This window comes from Castor canadensis, chromosome 11 (genome assembly GCF_047511655.1).
Source record: "Castor canadensis chromosome 11, mCasCan1.hap1v2, whole genome shotgun sequence".
Taxonomy (NCBI): domain Eukaryota; kingdom Metazoa; phylum Chordata; class Mammalia; order Rodentia; family Castoridae; genus Castor; species Castor canadensis.
In genome coordinates, this window is record NC_133396.1 from 126761590 (window position 1) to 126789085 (window position 27496).

Below are 27496 nucleotides of genomic sequence, written 5' to 3' on the forward strand. Positions count from 1 at the left end.
GCAGAACATTATGTCAGGGAGCAAGCTGCTCATAGCAGCCAAAAAGCAAAGAGATACAGGAAGGGACAAAGGGGACCTATATTCCACAGTCCACTTCAAGGACACCCCAAACAAACCTAAAACCTCCCATCAGGCCCCAATCCATAATGGTTTCCACCACCTTCCGATAGCTCCAAGCTGAGACCAAGCCTTTATCACATGGGCCATTAAGAGACATTGATCCAAACTATAGCATTATGGGAGTAATGTAAACCAATAATAAGGCAATGACCACACTGACCACAGGGATAAGTAAGGTAGCTAAGGGGTCAGGCAGATGGAAACAGCACCTAATCAAAGTCATGGGGGGTCAAGGAAATAAGTCTTAGAGGATGCTAAGGAGTTGACCTTGAAGAAAGGGAGAGAAAGAGCCATCCGGCAGAGGGAACCATGAGCTAAGCAAGAAAGCCTGATGCCCTGAGAACTGCAAATAGTTCCAAAAAACCTGGAGTGCAGAGGGTGACTCACAACCTGTGAGACGCATATACTTGTGATGAGGCAATTTTTCTGATGGCAGATACAGAACAGCAGTCAAAGTGCAGCCCTACCCCAGGGCTGTCTTGAGTCCCAACCCTCTGCTGGGAACCACTGTCTGCACAGGACACAGCTCCCAGGATACCTTGCAGTGTTACGTGGCATAAACTGGGTGTTGAACATTTATGAATCTGAGAAGCCAGCCTTTCCAACAGCCCTGGGCTCTAGGATGAACTCTTTGAGGCAGCCATATATTAATAGGCTATTAAGAGTTAATGAAAAGAGGATAATTGCTTGTTAATTATTTATAGAGTTTTTCTATGCAGTATATTATACTGTACAGAATACTTTTAAATAATAATAGTCTTATTTACAACTTTAATATTATCTGTAATAACTATGAAATAGATATCACCATTTTGCCAGAGAAACTGGGGACCAGAGAGGTTAAATACCCTGCCCAAGTTGATGATATATACCCAGGGGTTTCTCAGCCCAATGCTTTTCTATAGTGCCTGGAGCCAGATGAAATGGCTGACCACGGTGCCCCTTTATAAGGATCATTTCGGTACCAGCTAGCTCCATTTTGCTCATGAGACCCATTACTGCAAATTTTCAATTGTCTATTAAAATACAGTTTTCCAATGGTCATTTTAAAACACACCTCCCAGGCACCAGCCTATCTCTGTCGATAGTTTTGCAATAGAGTAACAAGGGGCATTTCCAACCCTGAGATCAGTCAGCTTACAGCCTCCTAAAGTTACTAGCCTCCTTCAGCTAAAATTCAGAAACACTGATGCACAGTACAGGGCTTTCACTGTACTGTACTGTGTTTCATTGTCTAAGTCTTGTAATTTGGCTCCAAGAACTCTTAGAAGATTTTTCTTTAAATCACCAAAAAGAAAACAAATTGCAAAAAATTAAAGATAGTTTAGCCAATCAGGAAGGAATTTTTAAATATAATTTATGACTGTATTCATGTATATAGTTAAGTGTCAGTGACTAATCCTATCTAGCTATTAGTGACAAAACCCAACTAAGTTTGAATGTTTTGTCATAATTATCCTCATATGATACAAATTCTTTATTTTGAACATAAATACTTTGCATTATAGTCAAATGCTAAGTGAAGGAAATTTTGAACAAATAACATTGTTTTAAGGGAGTGCCAAACTGTGACCTGCCTGAGACACATTTTATCTGTCTTTGTCTGCCATGAACTGTCATGTGTATAACTTTCAAGTGTTTGTCTTTTTTAGGAGTTAGAAATCCATGACAGAGAAACTGAAGATTTTAAGCAGATAACTGACCTACCCCAGATGTCAAAGACAAAATATTACTCTGGTCTGAGTGGAAGGCCAAAAAGCAAATTGCCCTTCCATATAGGTTCAGAGAAGCAGAGGGAGATGTCAACATTGCCCGAGGTCCCAAGAGATAACCACTCATTTTCTCACTGCTCTGGAAGACAGAACAATCCATCATGTGCCCGCTCATGTCTGCATTCTGTATTTCTCACTTGACTTAGCATCTAGGTTATATAGGGTCAAAGCTAGCAGCTAGAATCCTCTGAGAAGAACCTAGAATTCTGTTCCTCTAAGCCAGACACAACTACCAGGTTGCCTTTTCCAATCAGGACATACTCTTTTTACTATCATGTCAATAAGTAAGGGTTCTGTTGCCCGCTTTTGAAATGAGGAAACTCTAATATTAAATGCTAATTTTTTGTGGTACTGGGATTTGAACCCAGGGCCTCACACTTGCTAGGGAGGTGCTCTACCACTTGAACCATTCTGCCAGCCTCTTGAAATTAGGAAACTCTTAGAAAAAAGCACAGAGAATACTATACTCTTCTCTTGGAAATCACCTTAGTCCCTACACACAGCTTAATTTTCTTTCTTTTTTTTTTTTTTTTTTGGTTTAAACAGGGTCTTGTGCTATAGCTCAGGTTGGCATCAAATTCTCAGTCCCCCTGCATCAGCCTCCCAAGTGCTGGTATTACAGGTATATGCCACCACACTCGGCCTTAATTTTAAAAAATAGTAATAGAGGTAAACAGACAAAGATTTGGATACTAGCTCTCTCATCTTGTGGCCATTATTAGCCTTTTATGATCCCTGAAATGGGAAAATAATGACCTCTTTGTGGTGTAACACCACAAAGAAGCTTTATTATTACAATGATATAACATGGGTTGAATCAGCTGAACTTTCAGTAGCAAAGTAAGAAAAGAAATACTCAGAATACACAATCTGGGAGAACACTAAGGAACCAGTGAGTAAAGAAGTTGTTACATTTGGAGAACCCAACTCTGCAGTATGGAATGCCAGCTTCACCAAGAGGCCTCCACTGGGGAATGCACCATGACCCTGAGTCTAGCCTCATCCTCTGGGCTCAGAAACCCAGACCCATTCAGAAATTATGTCACACGGGGAGCTGACTCACACCCACAAATTCACAGAGGCCTGTCCATGAGACCAGATGCAACCTGGTTAGTGGGCGGGACAGGCACATCAGCCTGACCAGTACATTTGTTCCCTGCAAACAAACTTCATGGAAGAACAGATGATCAGGAGGTACCTGGGAAGTCTGGAATCCTAGCAGACGAGTTAGTTTTAGACATCCAAGGACTGGAGGCATGACTCAAATGACAGAGCACCTGGCTAGCAAGCACAAGGTCCTGACTTCAAACACGAGTACTACAGAAAAAAAAAAAAAAAAAAAGGCCAGGCGCTGGTGGCTCACGCCTGTAATCCTAACTACTCAGGAGGCAGAGATCAGGAGGATCGCGGTTTGAAGCCAGCCTGGTAAGTAGTTTGTGAGGCCCTATCTTGAAAATACCCATTACAAAAAAGGGCTGGCAGAGTTGCTCAAGGTGAAGGCCCTGAGTTCAAGCCCCAATACCACACACACAAAAAAAGTATACATAGATATCGATAGCTTCAAAATAAATACAATGGCATCAGCCCTTGTGGGTTGGCTGCATGAATTTCTGCAATAAAGACACAGGACAGAGGGGCACATCCTCCTGGGAGACTCTGGTCCCTCTGCCAGACAGAGCCCGAAGAGGTATGGTCAATTCTTGCCTTTCTTTGCCTTCAGGCTGACCAACTTCTCTTCACATCAACACTCCATCTCGAGATACGTTTATACCTTCAGTCAGTGTAATCCCTTGGTGTTTCCAGATGGCTGGGGAGGGGTGGGTTGTCATCCTATGGACGGCCCATAGGAACACTAATTTCTGCTTTTGGACACGGGAACAGCACTTGAAAGGAGGAGCAGGAAGATGTCAAGTCTGATGCCAGCCTAGGTTACATAGTTTAAGGCCAGCTTGGGCTGCATAGCAAGACCTTGTATTAAAAAAAGGAAAGAAGGAAGGAGGAAGGGAGGGAGAGGAGAGGAGAGAGGAAAAAGGGGAGGAGAGAAGGAGGAGGGAGGAGGAGGAGAAAATACATATGAAACTAGAACAGAATCCTCCCAACTTACTCCTTTGGCTTATGCTACTTTCCCAGAGCCACGGGTCCCAGGACAGCTGGGACCACACACTCAGTCTTTTAAGCCAAAATTTCTCTCTAGCTCCTGCTCCTTTTCTCTCTTCTTTCTCTGGTCCTTATTGGAATAAGAGGGAGGGTATCGATGGAAGAAGCCAAATCGTGCAACACAAGCAGTAAAGGCTATTTTTGATGTTTCCCTAAATACTCCACGACTCCCTAGACTTCATAAACTGCTCAAGGCATGAAGAGCAGGCTGCCCTTTGAACTTGCCAATCTCTCTCTTGAGAGGGTTTCCTTGGGCACCTTACTACAGAGCTTTCCAGCTGAATGCTTGGCTGGGTCACAGGCATTTTTCTAAGCTGCCGTACCCTCCCCCACAGAAATTACCACCATGCTGTGAACACTGAAGAGAGTCTGGAGCTTGGGGCTGAGGAATAGCTGTTGCTCCACAGCCTTACCCTTCTCTAGGTCCATCCCTCTCCTCTGTGCCACTTGCTGGGTCACCTTCGTCTTCACTTTGTGTTCTCTGTTCCTAGGACAATGATGGATTGCAGGCTCTGGAGAGCCTATAAACTTTTTGAAGTCAAGCTTCCAAGCCCTTAGGAGAGTACCTGGAAGCAGACAATTTCTTCAATAAGTGTTTGTTGAATACATACTGTAGGCATCACTAATAACTACCTAAGATGTGTAACACATCCTCTGTAGAGGGCACTTGCCAAAAATGTTTCTCCTATTTGCCTAATCTTGAGGACACAAACAATACAAACTATGGGACTTCCTACAAGACAACCAGCCAAAACTCTTTATGAAGAAAGACAGTATTATTTAAAATAAAGAGGCGGGGCGGGGGAGGGGAGAGACGGGATTGCTACAGAATGGTGTCATCCAACAGACCTTTTTGTAGTGATGGAAATAATCTATGTCTATACCACCCAACACAGTAGCCACTGGTCAAATGTGGCTATTGAAATGTGTCTAGGTCATTGATAAATTGGCTTTTTAACTTATTTAATGTTAATGTAAGTATAAATAATTACACATAGCTACTGAGTCCTGTATCAGACACAGCATAGTCCTAGATCAAAAGAAACTAAGGAGAGCTGGAGATGTGGCTCAGTGGTAGAGCACTTGCCTAGCATGCATGAGGCCCTGGGTTCCATTACCTAGGAGAGAGGAGAGGGAGAAGCAGAGGGGAGGGGAGGGGAGGGAAGGGAGAGGGGGAGAAAGAAGGAGAGGAGAAGGGAGGGGAGGGGAAGGAGAGGAGAGGAGAGACAGACAGAATAATCAAATGCCATGCAGAAACCTTACATTCTGGATCAGAGGTGAAGCTATGGAGAAGTTTAAATGTAAACTGTTCATTAGATGACATCATTGAACTAAAGCTAATTTTCTCAGGTATGATCATGGTATTTTGCTTCTGTAGAATTTCATTATTAGTAACTACAGGTTGGAGTTGTTAAGTGTCTACCACACTTGGTAGTTAAGTAGTTAAGTAAGTTAAGTGTCTGCCACTTGCTTTCAAATGGTTCAACACATGTACATACAGAGACAAGGCAAACATGGCAAAAAGTTAATTATTAGTAAATCAGCTGAAGGACATATAGTATGCATTGTTCTCTTCTTGTGTCTTTTCTACAGGCTTAAATTTTTTCAAAATAAAAAATGAAAAGCAAAAAGTTAAAAAGACAAGAAAGGCAGACATCCATCAAAAGTGTAATAGTAACAGCATAAAACTGGCCACTTTCTCCAGTTTCCAAAACACTGTGTTCCAAAAATGTAAATCGGTTGTTTGGCACTCTGAGTATGTTTTTCCTTTTTCTTATTTATAAATAACTGTCTCTTTGGGAAATTGCAGTCAGAATTGCGACTCAGTATGAAAGAAATACATATCCTACCCCACCAACAGAATAAGATTCCTTCTCTGATAGAAACTCTGTGGCTTAGGGGAGCAGCAGAAATTTGCAAAGCTTCCTCTTAAGTCTTCACTCCCCACCTTTGTGATTTGGAAAACTAAGAGAAGTTTGTCTTGCAGATGGCCAGGCCAAAACCAAAATGTTGAAGTTTCTGTTTACTTTGCAAAATGTGCTGTTTACTTGTAAGTTAAATAATTATAAATTGGTCACATAGTTAAGTTACCAAAAGTCAAACAGAATGGAAATGCCACAGGTGACTACTTGTCAGAAGGCTGCAATAATAAGGGAAATGTCCATAAATGAGTCGATAATTAAGTCAAGTGTTACTCAACATGGAATCTGGCTTTGATGCAGATTCCCCAGGGCCCTACCCTGGCCCTACACAATCAGAATGTCTATATTTACCACACATAATGCTTTTTTTTTTTTTTTTTAGTACTGAGGCTTGAACTCAGGGACTTTACCTTGAGCTACTCCACCAGCCCTGTTTTTGTGAAGGGTTTTTCGAGACAGGGTCTTGCAGAACTATTTGCCCGTGCTGGCTTTGAACCTTGGTCCTCCTGATCTCTGCCTCCTGAGTAACTAGGATTACAGGCGTGAGCCACCAGCCCCTGGCTCCATGCATAATTCTTATTCATGCTAAAGTTTGAGCACTTCAAGTATGGAAACATTTAGATGTGTGGAATAAAACCTGAAAAGTATACTGATAGCTGAAGCATCTGATAGGAAATCAAAAATGAACTTGTATTTTTAAAGAGTACAAGGGGAGTGGGGACCCAGGCGCTGTTGGCTCACACCTATAATCCTATCTCCTTTGGAGGCTGAGATCAGGAGGATAGCAGTTTGGAGCCAGCCCAGAGCAAGTGGCTTGTGAGACCCTATCTCTAAAATACCCCACACACAAAAGGGCTGGCAGAATGGCTCAACTGGTAGAGCACCTGCCTAGTAAGTGTGAAGCCCTGAGTTCAAACCCTAGTACTACTCCCTACCCCCAAAAGGCATAAGGTTTTCATCTTTTGGAAGTGTGCAATTCTCACTTGACGATGTGAAATGAAGTTGGTTAGTGGGGCAGTGGGGACCAACACTGGCTCAGGGAGGTTGCCAGTTTAGGCAAGATAGTCGGCTAACAATGCAGAAACAAACAATGATGTTTTAGGAAAATCATGCTGGTAGGTTGTATAGGATGAACTAAGCAGGGACGACAATAAACAGGAAATTATAGAAACCCAGTGTAGGGGAGAAAGAGATATGCTCTATCACCCCTTATTTCTTATGTAGGATCTAGGAGTACAAAAGTTTTCTTTTATTAAATTTACATGTACAAGAGACTGAATATAAAGAAATGACAAGAACACCATGCTTTTATACTTTTTAGACAAAGAGCAATACATTTGTGAAGGAAGGACAGGATAAATGAGTATCTGGACTAGAGATTTAAATTCTTGGGATGTTACTAAGCATTAGAGGGAGGGGGCAGAAGCTAGCAGAAGATAAAAGGCTATTTGAGAGTTTGTTTATTCAGGTTCAATAGAGCCCCAATTAACCAGCCTCTGGTGATCAAGGCTATTTTCTGGCCTTGTTATGTGAAAGCATCCGTTCTAAAGGATCTTTATGGTTTATTGCATGCAGGGAAGATGGGCCAAAAGGCCATTCCTGCAGGGACTGAATCAAGCATTGGGGGCAGGGGGAGGGCTGGGCATGGTGGCAAACTCAGGAGAATGAGGCAGGAGGAGCTTGGGCCACATAAGTTTGAGGTCAGCCTGGACTACAAAGTAAAACCCTGTCTCAAAAAGCAAAAATATTCAAAGTAATGTAAATACTTAGGGGGGAGATAGGAAGGAGAGAAATCTGAAAGAAAAAAAAAGTGATCATCAAAGTAAGACGATAAAAAAGACAGAATAGCATCACAGAAGCCATGTGGGAAACAAATGTTTGGAGTGGTCAACAAGGTCAAGGCAAATAGGAACTGAGAAACTTGAGTCCTTAAAGAGAGTAGCCTAGCCTAACCATCTGTACCTGGGTCAAAAGCATTTTGGGCTGAATATGTTGTTCTTTGCTTACATAATGTAAGCAGTAGTCCATCAGGACACCTGGGCAAGATTTCACTGTGCTGGATGGTGGGCTGTTTTCTCACCAGCCTGAGGTTTCTCTTCTTCCTGGGAAAAGCATAGAAAATGAAGCTCATTTTTGCTTGCCATGGAGCTCAGGTCCCACTAACTCCTATTTAAAGGACAGGAAGGTCAGAAAAATTATAGACTAGACAATTAAAAATATTTGCCAACCTGTAGTGTTATGGTTGTTGAGGAAAAATAGCAGCAACAAATGGAAAAGGGATACCAGTGTACTGCAATAACCTTTTGTTGCAAATGATACATGTATGAGTTGGTCTGGCTAACATAAAGATTGTGGAAGTGTGAATGAGGAACTGTCTCTTGTTATCTGTCTTTACTGCTATGGCTAATTATTAAGTGCTGTAACTGGTTTGTTTTTGTTTTTGTTTTTGTTTTGTTTTGTTTTGTTTTGCAGTACTGTGGCTTGAACTCAGGGCCTACACATTGAGTCACTCCACCAGCCCTTTTTTGTGAAGGGTTTTTCGAGATAGGGTCTCGCGAACTATTTTCCCGGGCTAGCTTCCAATCCTCCTGATTGTTGCCTCCTGGGTAGAAATGTTAACAAATGCTGTTGTAACTTTTGGTACGCATTTTTCTAAGGATTGGTCACTTGGGTCGTTTCCCTGAATTTGCCGGATCATATGGAAAATATGCGATCATGTTCATAAGGTCCAGGGATTGTCTAAATGAAAAAAATAGGAAATAGACTTCGTTTGGAGCATGGCAGGTAAGGCTTGGGCGTTTATTAATGGAATAATTTTTATTTATTTTGTGTGTGGGGCGAACGCAAGGCTTCTTATTGCTAAGAAGGTTCCCTACAGTTTGAGCCATACCACCAGCTATGAAATAAGTTTTAATATTAATTCCATAAAACCTTTAAAGATATGAGAAAATGATCTGGGGACAAATTTAGGCAGGCAAGATGATGTCGAACAGACCTCCTCTGAAGGGATGATTCCTGGCCTAGAATTGTTTTAAAATAAGATTCTGAACGGTTGGAGGAGTTTGAAAACCTTGAAACTATGTAGGTTTTCTCAAAACGCAACAGTAAATAAACTACATTTCCCAGAAGGTTGTGCGCGCATGTCTCCGTACTCTCTAGGCGTCTGCGTCGCGAGGTACGCTGGGAAACATAGTTCTCCGTGCAGCCCCGAACGTGACGCTTGCGAATTAAAGCGAGAGAGGGGTCCGTGACTTCAGGGGCGGGACAGGGCGGAGGAATTGACTCTACGCCCCACAAGTTGGCCTGTGCAAGGAAGGGAGGGCCCTTATCGTCCGTCCCCAGCCTTGTATTGAGCCGGCCGGGGTTCAGGCGCTGACTGGGGCGCTCGGGGGCAGTACCTGTGGGTGAGGCTCCGCAGGGGCAGGGCGGAGGAGAAGGTGTGAACCGCCGAGGGGGCTCGAATTCCCGCCCTGCGCCCCACCCCTGCTGCGGCCGCGCGGGGAGGAAGCGCGCATAGCTTGAGTGCAAAGTTTCCTTTTCTGCTTTCTCGTCAGAGGAGCTTCGACGGGCAGGGGTTGGGGGTGGAAATGCTTAACTTCACTTTGAAAAGGACCCGGAGCCAAAGGGGTTAAAATAAGCGACTTCCCACGTCCCGAGAACGCTGACCCCGCTAGCCATGAGCAGCCGAGATCACCTGTTCAAAGTGCTGGTGGTGGGGGACGCGGCGGTGGGCAAGACGTCGCTGGTCCAGCGATATTCCCAGGACAGCTTCAGCAAACACTACAAGTCCACGGTGGGAGGTAAGACGCCCCGGGTGCACCCCGACCCATCCGGATCAAGATGGACACGCAAGTGGGTGGGGAGCATGTCCTCAGGCCCTTTCTCGGGTCTGGAGGTAGGTGTCTGGGACTAATAGCTGGATGTTTCATTTCATACCTCTCCTGGGACCCCCCAGTTAGGTATTTTACAGCCTGGAAAGATAGAATCCGAAGGTGTGAAGACGAGCAACGGGAGGGGAAGATGAGTGCGAGCCAGGGCGATCTGTGAGCTCCTGCAGCCGTCTGAGCTGTCTGGGGCAAAATCTGTCCATCCAGCACCGGCCCAGAGACCCTCTGTAGGGCCCGGTGAGATACCGGCGGGCGCTGTGGCCCTGCCTCCCGCTGAAGTGGCAGGCAGCTTTGAGGAAGGAAGAGAGAGGTACTTAACTTGGCCTAGAAAGGAGAACCCAGGGAGCTGACTGGGCTGAGGGACCCTAGGATGTGGAGAGCACTGTGTGTGTGTTTGGGGGCGGGGGAGGCTGGGGACACCAGATCCCCAAACGAGTCCCTTGGCCCAGATGTCCATCAGAGCTAATATTGTTGGGTCTTGTCTGTTGATTGTTTAAATAAAGGTAACCTAGGAATTCTTGGAAGAATGTGCAGAATTCTTCAGAGGTGAATGCACCACTTCAGTGGTCTGTCTTCCAACACTGGGCAGGGAAGGGAGGAAGGGAACACCAAGAGTTAACTCGTTTGTTTCCCAGCCTGGCCTTGGGACTCAACGGACCTATTTTTTTCAGAAGTAGAAATATCTTTTTTGTTAATTAGAGGGTATTTAGCTAAGAACACTGGTGATGGGAAAGAGTAATTAAAGTTTTTATTTATCTCTCTTAGAAGAATTTTTAAAGAAAAAAATACTAGTGTAAATTTTGAAAATGTGTGCTGATGTGTTACATATGAAAGTTTTTTAAATTAGCAACTATTTATTTTGCAATTAAAATATCCTCCTTAAGAATATCTAGCAAACTCAAGGATTTAAAGTTTCAAAGACTGTTTTCCTAACTACCCTGCCCCTATTCCTCAATAATGTGAGAGTCCTTATTTGATGGATTTGGGTTAAGTGGCCTACTAATTAATTTTTGCCAATTGTACTGCTTTTCCTTTGGTAAAGGATCTAACTCTGGCTAGTTTCCTTTTTTTAGTGTTTATTCTGAGTTTCTCCTAGTTTTATTTCTGTCATGGACGTGGAAGAATATATTTCCAAACGTCAGAAATTATTCTATCTCTCTCCTTAGCAAAAAAGGTTTTTCCCCTAACATACGTGTTTGTGGACTCAGCATCTACTTTGCGGGTAGAGTCCAGCATTTATTTTTATTTTGGGCAGTACTGGGGTTTGAACTCAGGGCCTTGCACTTGCCAGGCATGCGCTCTACCACTTGAGCCATGCCCCCAGCCCTCCAGTACAGCTCTTAAGCATCATCCATGTAGTGTCCTATTCCTAGGAGTCCTCTGGGACTTTCTTCATTTATCCCATTTCTGACTGAGATAATTCCTATAGTTTTATGGAGGATGTAGAATTCCCCAGAGTGTATTTTTCTCAAAATACAATTTGATTAGAAACCAATAGTGAAATTGAATGTGGAAGATACAAAATTGACCACAATTACTTCGTTTCCTCCATCTTCCCATCATCCCTTCACTGAGAAAACCCCTAAAGTCTCCCAGAAGCTGTTTAACCTAAGAACAAAGTTCTTTTCACTCTCATTCTCACCCTCCTGTCCCCAGCCATAGAGACGAGTAATATCAAATAAATTGGTTTGACAGGGGAAGAAAAGCTGGAAACCCTTTGGAGAATGAGTGTGAATTATCTGTCCCACACAAGTGTGAGCTCCACTCAGCCTTCAAGGACTTAAAAATAAATAAAGGGAATTGGAGTTGCATGTACCTAGGGTTGTCATTGCATATTTGATCTTCGTTTAATCCCTGGATTTTTTTTAAAGTAAACTTTATTGAAGTATAATATCATATATTTTCAGTGGATTTCGCTCTGAAGGTTCTCCAGTGGTCTGACTCAGAGATGGTGCGGCTCCAGCTGTGGGATATTGCAGGTAAACTGGGAAGACCAGATAGAAACAAGGGAAGCAATGTTGATTTAACCAGCAAGCTCTCAGGAAAACAGTGGGGCGGGAAAACCAGGAATTTTTTCCTGAAGCTAGAATGATTAAGCTGCCCTGTGGACACATGAGCTGAGTAGGTAGAGCTTTTACAGATGATTCAGGGGAGATGTTTTGTCCTGAGTAGATGTGGTACACTCTCTGTGTGGGCGAAAGGGCTTGTAAAGTGGTGGACTGTCCAGTTCATAGATGGACACTCCCACTGCAGGGGCAGGTGCTTTTTCTAGGTTTTTAGCTGACCCTGGTGAGAAACAAGATCTCCAGAAAATAGAAACAGTAATAATAACGAACCCTTATTATGTGCTAACTTCTTTTCTAAGTGTTTCAGATTTACTGAGTCATTAATCCTCACAACAACCCTGTCATGAAAGCTTTTATTGTCCTTTACAGATGAGAAATCTGAAGCACTACAAGCCTGATTTGCTTAAAGTCGAATAGATAGTAAATGACAGAGCAGGGATTTAAAACTCGGCCGTCTGGGTACAGAATCTGCCTTGGAGATAATTGGGTTTAATAATCCCTCTGTGTGATAGATAGAAAACCAAGAGTCAGAGGGAGGTGAGTGGCCCCTCTACCACATATACATATTGCCCTGTCTCCCAGGGAAGAGAGAGTGGTGAGGGTGGTTTTCAGAATCACCTTCTGCAGAACTCTCTCTTCTCCCCAGGGCAAGAGCGCTTCACCTCTATGACACGACTATACTATCGAGATGCCTCTGCTTGTGTTATTATGTTTGATGTCACCAATGCCACTACCTTCAGCAACAGCCAGAGATGGAAGCAGGACCTGGACAGCAAGCTCACACTGCCCAATGGAGAGCCAGTACCCTGCCTACTCTTGGCCAACAAGGTATGTGGCCAATCTAGGAAAATCTGTCTTTGGCCAGAAGTAAGCATCTCTAAAATGCCTTCTGATTCTGGACCTTTGTTCCCCCTTTTCAAGATGGCATAATCAGTTCTTCCTCCTTTCAAGAGATATTGAGAGCATGACTTTCTTTGGAACAGTATTGACTGCAGATTTTAGATGCTAGCATTCTTAGCCATTGATGAAGAAATGTTTTAACCCCATAGGTATCTGAGCACGTTCCTCTTCCTTGAAAGTTGATGGTGTTGCCTTTTATGTGTTCTCTTTGCCAGTGTGATCTGTACCCTTGGGCAGTGAACCGGGACCAGATCGACCGGTTCAGTAAAGAGAATGGTTTCACAGGTTGGACAGAAACATCAGTCAAGGAGAACAAAAATATTAATGAGGCCATGAGGTGAGTAATTCATGCCACTCTGGGGACAGGCACACAGATTTATCTACCTTCCACTGTAGCCCCATGGACATTCTTTTCTGGTTTCTGAGGAAACAAGAAAGACTGAGCCACTGGAATGCCAACCCCTGAAAGTCAGGAATACTGTCTGCTCTCCCACCACAATTTGGGACAAAGGGGCATTTATGGCTAATATTTTTACTGAATGCTGTTTGATGACAAGACAATGTCTGCCATTTCTCCCTTTCCTCCATCTAGCTTCTCAGGCTTTGTTTTCATTTGTTTTTTTCTAGGGTCCTCATTGAAAAGATGATGAACAATTCCAGAGAAGACAGCATGTCTTTGTCAACTCAAGGGAACTACATCAATCTACAAACCAAGTCCTCCTCCAGCTGGACCTGCTGCTAGTAGCATTTGGCTTGTATCCCGTTCTAGTTCTAGGAGGTCTTTTTATCTCTTCCCTTTGGCTTCCCACCTAGCATAAAAAACTTAAGAACATTTGAACTGTCTTGCCAACTGACTAGAAAGGACATTGTGACTTATGTTTATTTCTGCATCTCCTGTATGTTGCTCTGACTTACTGTTGGCCTATGTGCTCAACGGTAAGTGCCTTCTGTAGGAGAACCATCTTCTCATCCCTCAATTTGTGATCTGGAATTTTGTGAGAAGGATTAGAAATCAGATCTGTGTTTTAAAAATTGTAATTCTTAAATTAATTCAATTGTAATTCTCCCAGCTCTCCGGAGGCTGAGACAAGAAGAGGGCCAGTTCAAGGCCAACCTGAGTTAACACTGCAAGACTCTGTCTCAAAAACAAACAAAAGAATGGTCAAACTTTTCAACATCTTATTTTGTGTAATGATAATATTTTGTCCCATGAAGAAACTAATTCTCACATTAGGATTTTCTAGTGTTTGTTCACCAGTAGGGTAGAGGCAGGGATTTGGAGTTATACATTGATGCCTTTTCTTTTTTCTGGAGATAGGTCTCACTTTCTAGTCCAGGCTGGCCTTGTCCTCATTATCCTCCTGCCTCAGCCTCCTGACTGTTGGAATTACAGGTGTGCACCAAGACAATCTTGATGCATAATGCTGCAAGTGATATCAGTTGGCTGGGTGCCCTGAAATAGGTCTGCTTCTCACATCAGACCGAAGGGAAGAGGAAGAGGTTAACAGAACGGAATGCAGTTTTATGAACACTGGGTGGGTAGTACTTCATAGCCACAGGAAGCAAACATTATGCGTGGGCTTTGGCCTTCAGGTGGAAAATGGATAGACAGAAAATCATTAGGTAATTTAAGTGCCAAATTGGGAAGTGTTCTTAGTATCGAATCATTTCTAGACAGTTTAATTTGTTAAATTCTTCCCAGGATAATGATTTACAGCCTACCCAGGGTTATGAATATTCATAGTGAACTTATAGGCCTGAAGTTTTTGGACAGGCCTCAAATAAGTGTGCTAAGTCAGTGGTTCCCAAATGTGGCCTATCAAAACCATCTGGAAGCCAGGCACTGATGGCTCACGCCTATAATCCTAGCTACTCACAAGGCAGACATCAGGAGAATAGCAGTTTGAAGTCAGCCCAGACAAATAGTTTGAGAGACCCTATCTTGAAAAAAATCTATCACAAAAAAGGGCTGGTGGAGTGGCTCAAAGTGTAGGCCCTGAGTTCAAACCCCAGCACTGCAAAAAAACAAACAAACAAAACCACCTGGAGTTTGTTTAAATTTTTTTCATGTTTTAAATTTTTCTGGGTCCTAATCTCAAGCCTATTGAATCAAAATTTCCAGTGCTGAAGCCTGGGAATGTGTTCCTTTCAAAGCTTCCTGAGTGATTCTGATCAACTGAGTTTGGAAACCAGTGCTAGAGAACTTAGTCATGATGGAAGCCCAGGCCTTTTTTATGTAAAGCTTCTGTATGCTCTCTTAGCTCTCCAGTGGTTCGAACACACACTAGACTTTGAAAATCACTCTCCAAAGGGCCGGAAGCCAGTGTGGTGGTACACACCTGTAATCCCAGCACTTGGGAGGCTGAGGCAGAACAATCACCCACATAGTGAGACCCTGTATTAAAAGAAAATGAAAAGAAGGTCCAGAAGCCAAATACCAAGGAGAAGGGGAGTCATTGTTTTGGTTTGTTAAGCTGGTTAGCTGGTTTTTTTAGACGGAGTCTTACTATGTAGACTAGGCTGGCCTCGAACTTACAATTCTGCCTCAGCCTTCCAAGTGCTGGGATTACAGGAGTGCACTACCATGCCCAACTTTTTTCTTATTGCTACTTGATGTAACTTGCTCAGTCTTATGACTTTGAAATTCTCTTTTGTGTTACCATTTTTAGGTAGGGCTTTGATTACAGTGATTGAAAATACTGGAGTAACAAATTCCATTTATATGCAGAGAAAAATGATTTTTATTATCTGGTTTGAATCCCTACAAGATCATAAATGAATGAGAACTGGGTCTTATAGTCATGGTAGTTAGTAGTTAGGGCCTTTAATATGAGTTTATTAAAGTGCTGTTTTATACTGGTAATTCTAATATTGTAGAAATGGACTTTCCTCTTGAAATACCTTCTTTTTAAAGGAAGGTAAATATTCTGTTTGTTACTTTAATAGTACCCATTACTTAGGACCAGTTGCCTAGTACAAATTCAGTACTTGATGTAACACCTGCAAAACTGGAGATGTTATCATTTAAAAAGTGAATATACTTTCTTTTCCCATTTGCTGACTCAGGATCTGCCTGCCTTTTTGAGTATTATCAGAGACTGGCCTGGCAGCTTTTCTGAAGTTTCTCTCTCAATTGTTGAACATGATAGGCCTGGGCCTTAATTAAAGGAGGAACTAAAATATAGCTAATTTTGTATGCCTCTTTCCATAAAGAAGAGGAAAACATAAGATGAGAAAGAAGAAAATATTTACATCAGTAGAAATGTGATTATATAAAAATAATCAGGTCCCATCATTTGGATGCTACTTTTTTGGTGAACTTGTCTAGAACATGGATATTATTGTACCCCTCTCCCTGGAGATGTTTCTGTCTTTGGGACAAGATGCCCCTCCAACCACTCAGCTGGTGTTTGGTCAAAAAGAAAACAAGATTTCCCTACAGGGTGTTCTGAGAAATCCAAAAAAGGGTTGAGGTCAGAGCTTTGGGATAGTGACTGCCTTGGTTTTATTTTTTTAACACAGTAGCAAGTGACCAAATAAGCAGGGAAAAGGGGCTGTTAGTGCAGGGCAGGCCTTCTGCAGTATGATGATTTGCTCTTTATTACTACTAATTAGCTAGAATTACTCCAAGTTGATTTCCCTAATTCACTGTGCCTCTCTACTGCTGAGGTATAATTGGGTTCCTCATTTTTTTTACTATCTACAGGTTAACTTTAGGTGGTTTTTCTTGTGTCCTCAGGATACTACTTCATCTCACATCAGGCTTTACTTGCCTATAATTATCCTTTTGTAGCAGTGGCTTGCACTTGACATGAGCTAAGGCCATGGTTAGATGTTGTAAAAACCTCCATGGAATTCTGTAAAATCCAGTGACCAGATTACCCAAGGAAACAAACCTCAGTGCCATCTTCCCCTCCACCCTTCTTGGACCACATCAATATGGGAAGATTCCTGAGCTGTGTAAGTGACTTCTCTATTAATAATAATCCTTACTACTCAGGAGGATCATGGTTCAAAGCCAGCACCAGGCAAATAGTTCATGAGACCCTATCTTGAAAAAAACCCATCATAAAAAAAGGGCTGGCAGAGTAGCTCAAGTTATAGTGACAGTGTGCCTGCCTAGAAAGAGTGAGGCCTTGAGTTCAAACCCCAATGCTGCCAAAATAATAATAATGGTAATAGTCTCCAAAGCTGCAGGTCAGGATAGATAAGAAGTCACCGGAAGATGATGTATATTGGAAAAATCTCTATGTGTCTTTTTAATTCCACCATAAATACCAGACTGCAGGCTATGTCTATATATGACTTTTGTTGTTAGAAAAACCCTGCTTTCCTTTACTTTTCAAGCATGATCTAAATTCTCTCAAATTCTATCTGGAGAATTTCAGTATAATAATAGTATTGTTTTGTATTAAGGTTCTCCAAGGAAACGGCTAATAATAGAGAGTGAGAAGAATACAGAGAGCCTTAAATATATAGAGATACAAATATACATGTTTGTAGTATAGGAATTATTTTACACTATTATGGACACTGTCAGGACCAAAATCTACAGAGCCAGTGTCCCAGTTTGAGTCACAAAGGCCAGGAGAGTGGAAGCGCTAATGTCCCAGTTTGAAGGATGTCAGGCAGGAGATACAGCAGTCTTTTGTTCTTCCTACTCAGGCCTTCAGCTGACTGGATGAGACCTACCCACATTAGGGAGGGCAATTGACTTTACAAAATTAATCTCATTCAAAACATCCTCACAGAAACAGAATAGCGTTTGATCAAATATCTGGGTACCTGGAGGCCCAGTAAAGTTGACATAAACTTAACCATCACATACTCTTAGCAGTACTTCCTGAGTGATGGGTACTATTTAATTACCTTTTCTTCACACTCTAATTTGCTTCACAGTCAAGTTAAAGTCCATTTCGTTTGGAACTCATTATATTGTTAATGGGGATAAAGAGAAGAAAACAAATAGGAAGAGGAAGGAGAGAAGATTTTATGATTTATCATGAGTCCAAAACACTGAATACCAATACCTAATTTTATATAGAACTCTTTCCCCAGATCTGCAAGTTGTATGTGCCTCTTATACCATCTTTGAAATAAGAAAGCAAATGGTTCTTCCTAATTTATGTTTGAGGGAACAAATGTCTCAAAATTTGACTGACTGAAAGGCAGCCGGTTGCATTTGTAATAAAGCCAAGACATAACTGCATGTCTTCTCATTCCCCAGCTCCATTCTGTCAGTTAGGTTTCTGGGAAACATTTGGCCTGAAAAAACCCATTTTAGAAAATAAGCCTAGACATTTAGAGAACTAGAACTGAGCCCTTAGGGGTTTGAAGCTCTTGGTTTGTGTTAGATAGCTTTTAAGAACGTGTTCATGTATGGAATAGAGATATGTGATTAAATTTGGGACCAAATTAAGTGCAGCTTGAATAGCACACAGTGGAGACATTTTGTAAGATGTTTAATTGACAAGTTGTACTTACTAAGATATGTCACCAAATACAGTGACTGTCGTTTAATTTTGAGTATCAATTTTTTTGTTTGCAAGTTTGGGGATTATAACAGCCATTCTATTTTCAACTGTTGCTGACAGTAGCTAACGTTAATCAGAGTGTTTGCTGTAAACCACATATTCTCTTAAGCACATCACATAGATTTTTTTTATTTTCCAATGACCCCAGGAGGTAAATATAGGAGGAAACTGAGGCCAAAAAATTAAGAGTATTCTGAAGCTTAGACAGCTAGCAAATAACAATGATTACAAAGAAAAGTGATTCCAGAATTAGCCCTTTGCTATACTACACTTTGTAAATATGTGTGTGTTGATAGTGGCCTCTTTGAAGTTTTTCTGTTTAACAAGTGTTATGGTTTAAATTTCATGTGTTAAAAGCTTAGTTGCCAGCTAAAGGGCTTTGGGAAATGATTAGCTTATGAGGGCACTTATCTACTCAATGGAATAACCCTTTGATGGGATCATAATTTGATGGCATTAGTAGGAGATGATGGAAACTGGGAGGTGAGTCTAGTTGGAGGAAGTGGGTCACTGAAGAGTGTATTATGTCCCTGCTACTTCCTCTCTGTCTCTCTGCTTCCTGGCTTCCATGAAGTGAGCAGCTCTTCTCTACTATACCCTCTCTGCCTTGATGCTCTGCCTCACCACTGGCTCTTAGCAATGGAGCCAGCAGACCTCTGAGACTGTGAACCAAAATTAATCTTTTAAGTTGAGTTTCTCAGGTATTTTGTCTCAGCAACAAAAAACCTGACTAGCACAAGTTTATGGTGCAGTAGAAAGAAAATAAGTTATTAAATGGGCAGATAAAATTTCCAATCCTTTTATAATGAAAAATGTAACAGCTACTCATCAAGAAAAGTGAAGATGGGGCTGGTGTGTAGTTCAGTGGTGGAGTACTTGCCTACCATGTGTGGGACCCTGGGCTTGATCCCAAGCACTGCAAAAAAGAAAAATCCAAACCACTCATAGTCCCACAACCGAACCAAAACAGGTGTTTCCATTTCAGCAAATTTGCTTTCAATCAACTTTTATGCAAGTTTTTTATGTAACTATGCTCATACCTAAAGTATTTCTGGGTGCACACTTTTATATATCCAGTGTTGGGAGGAATTGTAGGAGATAATAAAGACCTATGCCAGCCGGGGGCTGGTGGTTCACACCTGTAACGTAGCTACTCAGGAGGCAGAGATCAGGAGGGTTGAGGTTCCAAGACAGCCCAGGCAGATAGAGAGACCCTACCTTGAAAAAACTCGCCACAAAAAAGGACTGGTAGAGTGGCTCAAGGTGTAGGCCCTGATTTCAAATCCTAGTACTGCAAAAAAAAAGAAAAGAAAAAGCAAAAGACCTATCAGTATCCAAAGATGCACAAGGTCAAAAAAGGTTTTTTGTTTTTTCTGGCTTGGGGTTTGTTTGTTTTTTGCATGTGTAGGACTTGAACTCAGGACCTCCCACATGCTAGGTAAGCTCTTACCTCTGAGCTACAGCATCAGATTAAAAAAAAAGTAGTAGGATTTGAGATGTATTAAAATTGAGAAATTGGTGGTATGGGATTTCAGGTTGAGAAGAAAGGGAGTTTAAAATTCTTATGCAAATTTGGGAAGGAGACTACAGACCAAAAGGTTTGTGTGCAGAGAAGTGGGAATAGGGTTAGAGAGGTGACTGTAGATTGTGTAAGTCATTCTTGTAACCAATAGTGGTACCTACCGTGCGCCAGGTACTTTGTTTGTTTGTTTCTTTTACAATGCTGTAGATCAAATCCAGAGCCTTCCGCATGCTAGGCAGTGCTCTACCACTAACCTACATCCTCAGCCCTGCCACGTACTTCATTTGGTTTGTAGGATGCAGGCCTGAAGAAGAAAAGGCTCCTGGCCAGAAAGGGTACTCCAGAAAGCAGAACTGCGTCTCAATGCAGGGAGGGCCAAGTCTACTTACAGTGGTGGGGATGAGGAGGGAAGTCAAGAAAGTGTAAAGAGAGGGCAGTGGAGCTGGATGAGAGCAGAGCAACTATAGGAGGACTATAGGAGGAAATGCATTTGAGATAGATGGGATAAAGTGGATGAAGACACTGAGCAAGGTCTGCAGTGAATGGCAGACCTTGCTCAGAGACAGGTGGATGTTCATCACAGGTGGAGGGAGTTGTAGTTTGTTTGGGCCACTATAACAATAAAAGATTTTGAACTGGGTAATTTATAGACAGCAGAAATTTACTGCTCACAGTACTACAGTCTGGCAAGTCCAAGATCAATATGCCAGCAGATTTGGTACTATTGAGTGTACTCTGCTTCATAAACCTGGTTGCTGTGTCCTCACAGAGGAGCAAAAAAATCTCTCTCACGCTAGATTTTTGTTGTTTCTTTGGTTCTGGGGACCAAACCAAGCCTTGTTCACCCCATGCAAGCACCACTGAGCCATGTCCCTCGCCCCAAGCCTCTTTTAGAAGGGCACTAATTCCATTCAGAGGGCTCCACCCTGGAGACCTAGTCACCTCCCGAAGGCCCCACTTCTTATTACCAATACATTGGTGGTTAGATTTCAACAAATGAGCTTTGGAGGGACACAAGCAGTCAGACCATAATAACAAGAGTGAAATAAGCCAGACACAGCGAGACATGATCTCATGATCTCAAGATCTCACTTATATGTGGGATCTGAAAAAAGTTGAACTTATAGAAAAAGAGTAAAAGGGTGGTTACCAGGAGCCAGCAGCCAGGGGAAATGAGGAGATCATCATCAAGGGGTGCAAACGTTCAGTTATAAAATAAATGCTTTGGAGACCTAAATGCACAGTATGGTGACTATGGTTGGTAATAATGTATTATATACTTGAAATTTGCCAAGAGTAAACTCCTTAAGCTTTCTCACCACACCAAAGAAAAAGTTAATATGCAAGATGATAGACATATTAATTAGTTTGGTTGTGGTAATCATTTTACAATATATGCAAAACATCATGTAAAACTTTATATACAATTTTTGTTTGTCAGTTATGCCTCAGTAAATCTGTAAAAAGTGCTACTGTTGGCCACATTGGGGGAGTCAGGAAAAGAAGATGACTTTTTGCACAGAGAAACAGCTTCTAGACAGTCAAGTGGAAATGTGTGCCTAGGCAGTTAGGGGGTGTTGGGCTGGAACTCAGAGACACAGGCTGGCACTAGTCAGAAGAATTGCACTTGTACTGGTCACAGATGGAGTAGATCGATTCTCCCAGGAATAGTTAGGAGGTGTGGAAAGACAACAATTTGGACATTCCCAGTACTGCACAGGCTGATTGTCATCACCTCACTGCCACTTTTTTTGCATCTGGAAGTTGTCAGAAGGCCCTGTTCCCAGAGTTGAAGGATAGTCATGTTTTGCTGGAGGAATAAACCTACTGGTGACGGTCAGATTTTTCCTTCAATGAAGTAGTGAGATCTCGTTCAATTGCCCACTGTGCTTCACAATACATAAACTACTTTCCCAAGTGATTCCACCTTTTTCTTGCTATTATGTTAACCTTGTGGAGTAGGAAAGGTCCAATATAATTATCCTCCTCTACAGCTGAAGGAGTTGAGGCACAAGGTGTTTGAGAGTTGCTGTGCTGAGGCACAAGGTGTTTGTGATTTACTTAGTAAATCACAGCTCAGAATCAGATATTCTTGATTACTAGTTCAGGTCTCTGTTATACCTTGGGGCCTTCTTTTTCAGCAATATTTGTCAGTGGTTTAGATAGATAAAGCTATGCCTCCAATGTTACAAGGGCAAGTCTTCCGTAGATTTCATTGGTGTCCAGTAAAACAGCAAGTAACAGTCTTGGATTTTTTTCTTCAATTTAAAATGAATGTCAAGTTGTATGTTTTTATTGTTTTAGCAGCACAAATTCACCTAAGTGTAGCTCTTAACATTTTTCAAAGTGAAAAGGAAGGTGGAAGTCTGGAGCAAAACAATAAATGCCCAAGGAAAATAATGACAAAGGAGCATCATCTTTTTTTGTTTGGGTAGTACTGGGGTTTGAACCCAGGACCCACAAGCTTAGCTAGGTAAGTGCTCTACCACTTGAGCCACTCCAGCAGCCTGGAGCATCTTCCTTAACCATTAGCTTATCTCCAAGCAGACTACTCAGCCTCTGGGTTGTACAGGGACTAACCAGACACACAGCTCTTCTGTCCCATCTTGTATTTTAGAGTGGTGGGGCACAGAGTCAGCAGGTTGGAAGTAGAAATTTAAAAATAGCTGGGTATGCCAAGTGGTTGTGGTGCATGTCTATAATCCAAGCTACTTGGGAGGTGGAAGTAGGAAGATCACCATTCAAGGCCAGCCCAGGCAAAGTTATTGGGAGACAGTATCTGAAAAACAAAATAAAAGCAAAAAGGCCTTGGGACATAGCTCAAGTGGTAGAGCACTTGACTAGCAAGCTCAAGGCCCTTAACTCCCCAGTACCAAAGAGGAAAGAAAAAAAGCTGGGTATTCTCAGCCCTGGGGAGCCTGAGGCAGGCGAATCACAAATTTCAGGCCAGCTTTGCACTGTGGCAGTATCTAAGCCAATGAGGTTTATCTGAGGTGCAGTTATTGCTAACTGAAAACTTCTCCCGCAAATTCTAGGCCAGCCTGGACTATATAACAAGGCACTGTCTCAGTCATACCCCAGGGCTCATGCCTGTAATCCTAGCTACTTGGGAGGCTGAGGTCAGGAGGATTGTGGTTCAAGGATAGCCAGGGCAAAGAGCTAGTGAGACCCCCATATCCAAAATAACAGGAACAAAATGGACTGAAGCTGAGGCTCAAGCAATAGAGTGCCTGCATTGCAAACATGAAGCCCTGGGTGGTTCTAAACCCCAATTCCACTTAAAAAAAAAAACAAGAACTGGAAGTGCTCTGCACAGAATGAGTGGTAACAATTTTTTAATAGCATTTCCAGCTTCATCACCTTTGAAAGAAATGGTTTTTCATTAGGGATATGGAAGACTCATCAGTCCTACTGGTACTGCCAATTCTTAAGGTCTTCCCTTTTTTTGTGGGGTGGGGGCTACCAGAGAGAACTGAGGGCCTCATGCACATAAGGCTCATGCTGCACACGGACATGTATCCTCACCTGTTACTGTCTTTAACACATGCACGGGAGAAGGAAAAGGCTACTTCTGAAAATACTACTAAAATCACAAGTGAAATGAAGCATTGGTGTAGGAAGCAATTAGAAATTTTTTATATGGATGGGTGATCTCACTATCTTGCCCAGGTTGTCTTGAGCTCCTGGGTGCAAGTGATCCTCATGCCTCAGCCTCCTGAGTAGCTGGGACTGCAGCCAACCACTACTGCACCAGGCTCCAGATCTCATTTTCCAAGAAAAGGAATAACTGCCTTTTCTGTCACCTGATCCTTTTTTGTTTTCATAGTCTGTCTTATTGTACATATTATTCCTTCAGGGTTGTCAGATGGTGCTTCTGAAACCTGACCTATCATATAATCAGTGTCTTTCTTCAGTTTCCAACAAACAAGCTGTGGTTGAGACAGGCACACAGGGCAGATTGTTTTGGAGATGGGCTAGAGGGAACTGACCTTGAAACTGCATTCCAGGTTCTCTTGGCTCTAGTAGGCGTAGTTCTGAACTTGCCCACTAAAAAGTAAATTGAAACTTCAAGTCTCGGGGTTGGGGATTTAGCTCAGTGGAAGAGCGCTTGTCTAGCAGGTGCAAGGCCCTGAGTTCGGTCCCCAGCACCAGAAAAAAAAAAAAAAAAAGCAAAAGAAAGTTCAAGATTCAAATAATTTCCTTCTTGAGAAGTAATTTCTCTTCCTAAGACAGTGTTAGTTGAAATATTGAGTGAATAAATGAGCAAATGGAGGAGAGGGAGATGTTATCTGAAGCTTTGATGAAGAGAGAAGTAGGGTATACCCTCACCTTCACTGGTCATCCGTACACTGTCCTTGGACTACACTACCAGGCCAAGTCCTAGAAAACCTGTTCTGGACTTTCCACTTGCCTGGTCATGTTGACTATGGCTAGTTCCATTCATTATCTCATTAATGAGTAACAAGAATCCTCTGCCTCAGCCCATAATACTAAATAATGGTATTTGCTAAAATAATTGCAACTTGTCCTAATAAAACAACCTCCAACAATGCCACTCTGATCACTACACCACCCCAACTTCAGCGCTGGCATTTTGACAGTACTATGAATGATAATACACTTAGTGTAAATATATTTGGATACCAATTAGGATGGTATTAAAAAAAAGAAGAAGAAAAATGCTGGGCACTGGTGGCTCACACCTGTAATCCTAGCTACATAGGAGGCAGAGATCAGGAGGATTGTGGTTCAAAGCCAGCCCAGGCAAATAGTTCACAAGACCCTAATTGGAAAAACCTTTTCACAAAAAAAGGCTGGTGGAGTGGCTCAAGGTGAAGACCCTGAGTTCAAGCCCCAGTACTGCAAAAATAAAACTTAAAAAAAAAATGTTTGTAAGAATGTGGAGAAACTGAAGCACTTCCACACTGCTGGTGGAAATGTAAAATGGTATAGCCACAATGGAAAACCATATGGCAATTCCTCAAAAAAATATGAAGAATTCCCATATGATCTAGCAACTCCACTTCTGAATAGATGCCCAAAAGAAGTGAAAGCAGGGACTCAGATATTTGTATTCTCATGTGCATAACTGCACTATTCACAATAGCCCCAGAAGGTGAAAAGCAACCTAAGCGTCTATTAATAAGTAAATGATGAAAAATGTGCTGTATACATATATTTCTTTGAAAAAAGACAATATTGGCACATGCTGCAATACCAATGAACCCAGAAGATATTATGCTATATGAAATAAACCAGTTGCAAAGGGACTATGCAGAATGATTTCACTTACATGAGGCACCTAGAGTAGTCAAATTCAGACACACAGAAAGTCCAGTGTGACTGCCAGGGACTGAGGAGGGTGTAGTTAGTGGATACAGACTCTCAGATGGGAAAGATGACAACCTTCTGGAGGTGTGTGGTGGTAATGGTTGCACAACAATGTGAACATGCTTAATGCTATAGATTGCACACTTAAAAGTGACTGAGGGACTGGTGGAGTGCCTCAAGTGGTAGAGCTCCTGTCTATCAAATGTGAGACCCTGAGTTTAAGCCTCAGTACTGCCAAAAAAAAAAGTGGCTGGAATGGTAAAATTTATGTTATGTATTTTTTTAACCAAATTAAAAGAAATACAGGACAGTGGGTAGCATTACATGGAAGAGATAAAAGATAACTTGCTTAATGCTTTGCTGGTGGACTGTACATTCTCTTCCCTTAGATAAGACAGATTTTACAAAGGGAGACCTTCAGAAAAGGTTGTTGTTATTTGGGGACTGCATCTTCAGTTGATTATCAAAGTTGCCTGTGTCAGGGATTGAAGTCTTTTTACAATGTTGGGATGTGTATGTAGTCAGTTTCCCATCACTGTGATAAAATACCTGAAATAAATCAACCTGAAAAGAAGAAAAATTGGGATTGGAGGGAGAGTACCTGCTTTGCAAGCCCAAAAGCTCTGAGTTCAAATCCCAGTCCCACCAAAAAAAAAGTTGAAGAAGAAAGATTTATTTTGTACACAGCTTCAGATGTTTCAGTTCATCATTGCTTAGCCTTATCTCTTTGGGCCTGTGGAGAGGCAGAACATCATGGTGGGGAGCTTGTGGCAAAGCAAAGCCACTCACTGTATGGGGTCCCAATTATCCCCTTCAAGGACACATTCCAAATGATCCAACTTCCACTAGGCCCCACCTCCTAAACTTTCTGCAATCTCCTGATAGCAACCATAGGCATACCACCATGTCTTTAGCATATGGGCTTTAGGGGAGATTTAAAATTCAAATCATATTATGAGGTATACCTTAGCTATTCCTACAGGGATTCTGCACTCTGCCTCTGAGAGTTTTAGACATCTAGCAACTGTTCACGGAGCTAAATCAAATGATCTGAGTTGCCTTCAGTAATGATTTGAAAGTCTGAGCCAGTCCTTCCACTACTCAAAGATGGGGATTATCTTTTAAAAACTGAATTTAACACACTTAAAGAGCACTTGCTGCATGCCAGCGACTGTTTTAAAAGGCTTTTCATATTTCAACTCATTAATCCTAATAAGTTTATGAGGTAGGTAGTATTGTTCCCCATTTTACAGATGATAAAACTGAGGTGCCATGAGGCAAAGGTACACAATTATTAATTAACAGACATAGAATTCCAACCAAAACACCTTGTGGCCCCAGAGTTCATGCTTCTAGTCATTATGCACCTCTTTTTTCGTGAAAGTGATGTCAGCGACTAGTACTTTAATGACCCTGAAGTGGCTCTCAAGGACCAGACTGGCGAATGGAAATTGGAGGTGAAGATATTTCTAGATATGATCCTGACTCTCTACTCCAGCAGCTGGTGTGCCCTTGTGGGCTAACGTTAAAGCCAGGGTAAGGGGCTTATAGCTATAAGGTCAAATTTTTTGAACCTAAGGATTTCCCTCCAATTCTGAAGCAGCCCCTTAATGACGAATCTGCTGCCTGTCTCACGGGTTTTGTAACTAGTGGATTTTCTAGGTGATCAAGGCAAGCGAACATGAAACGCCCTTACACGAACACTGAGCGACGCTGAACCCAATATAAATCTTTTTTTCTAGCCGTTCCAACATAACACCCAAGACGAATCCGCAACTCTGGCGTGGAAGCCAGGGGGCGGGCTCAACAGCGACCATTTTTGTTTTGCGGCCGTGCGCTCTCAAAGCATCTTGACTAACAGGACCCCACGGAGGAGGCGGAGCCTATTCGAGAGCGGGGCGGGGCCGGAGAGACGTGATGATTTAAATGGACTAATGAGTAGGGCGCATCTGGCAGAAGTCGCCAATGAGCGGGCGTGTTGGGGCGGAGCGCACAAACCCCAGTGGGCTTGGTTGCATCGCGGCTTTGGCGCATTTTCGGCTGGTTTGATTCATCCATTTTGAAGAGACGGGGGAGCGGGGGGCTCGTCTGATCCAAGGACCCCGAATCAAGAAGCGGCGGAGTTTGAGACACCAGCAGCTAGGGGCTCGGCGGTAGCGGCTCCATCGGCCGAAGTTCGGGGGGGGTGGGGCGCCGAGCGCGCGGGGTGGGGGGGGGTCCTGGTCTTTGGCTTCTCGACTCGGTCCTGTTTCGACAGCAAACATGTCTCGGCCTGTCAGGTCAGT

General features: G+C 42.5%; 2 protein-coding genes and 1 pseudogene across 5 annotated transcripts in view; all 3 read left to right on the forward strand.

Annotated features, from left to right (window-relative positions):
* Nucleotides 1-9188: 9188 nt before the first annotated feature.
* Rab29 (RAB29, member RAS oncogene family) lies at nucleotides 9189-18344 on the forward strand. 3 transcript variants are annotated; one of them, XM_020177467.2, is made up of 5 exons: nucleotides 9189-9771; nucleotides 11766-11837; nucleotides 12571-12752; nucleotides 13040-13161; nucleotides 13452-18344. In XM_020177467.2, exons 1-5 carry the CDS (start codon nucleotides 9648-9650, stop codon nucleotides 13564-13566), a joined length of 615 nt encoding a protein of 204 aa, XP_020033056.1. In that variant the 5' UTR covers nucleotides 9189-9647; the 3' UTR covers nucleotides 13567-18344. The 3 variants fall into 3 exon arrangements, with proteins under 3 accessions (XP_020033056.1, XP_020033073.1, XP_073904599.1); XM_020177484.2 differs by lacking the exon at nucleotides 9189-9771 and adding an exon at nucleotides 9807-9866; XM_074048498.1 differs by lacking the exons at nucleotides 9189-9771; nucleotides 11766-11837 and adding an exon at nucleotides 12319-12461.
* Nucleotides 18345-22828: 4484 nt separating this feature from the next.
* LOC141414243 (U4 spliceosomal RNA) lies at nucleotides 22829-22912 on the forward strand (annotated as a pseudogene).
* Nucleotides 22913-27228: 4316 nt separating this feature from the next.
* The window catches only part of Nucks1 (nuclear casein kinase and cyclin dependent kinase substrate 1), a 33593-nt gene continuing 33325 nt past the window's right edge, over nucleotides 27229-27496 (forward strand). The window contains exon 1 of one of the 2 annotated variants that reach the window (XM_020177455.2): nucleotides 27229-27490. In XM_020177455.2, the coding sequence (XP_020033044.1) occupies nucleotides 27474-27490 (17 nt within the window). In that variant the 5' untranslated portion in view covers nucleotides 27229-27473. The remainder of the gene's footprint in view (nucleotides 27491-27496) is intronic. The other variant, XM_020177446.2, reaches the window with a different exon arrangement.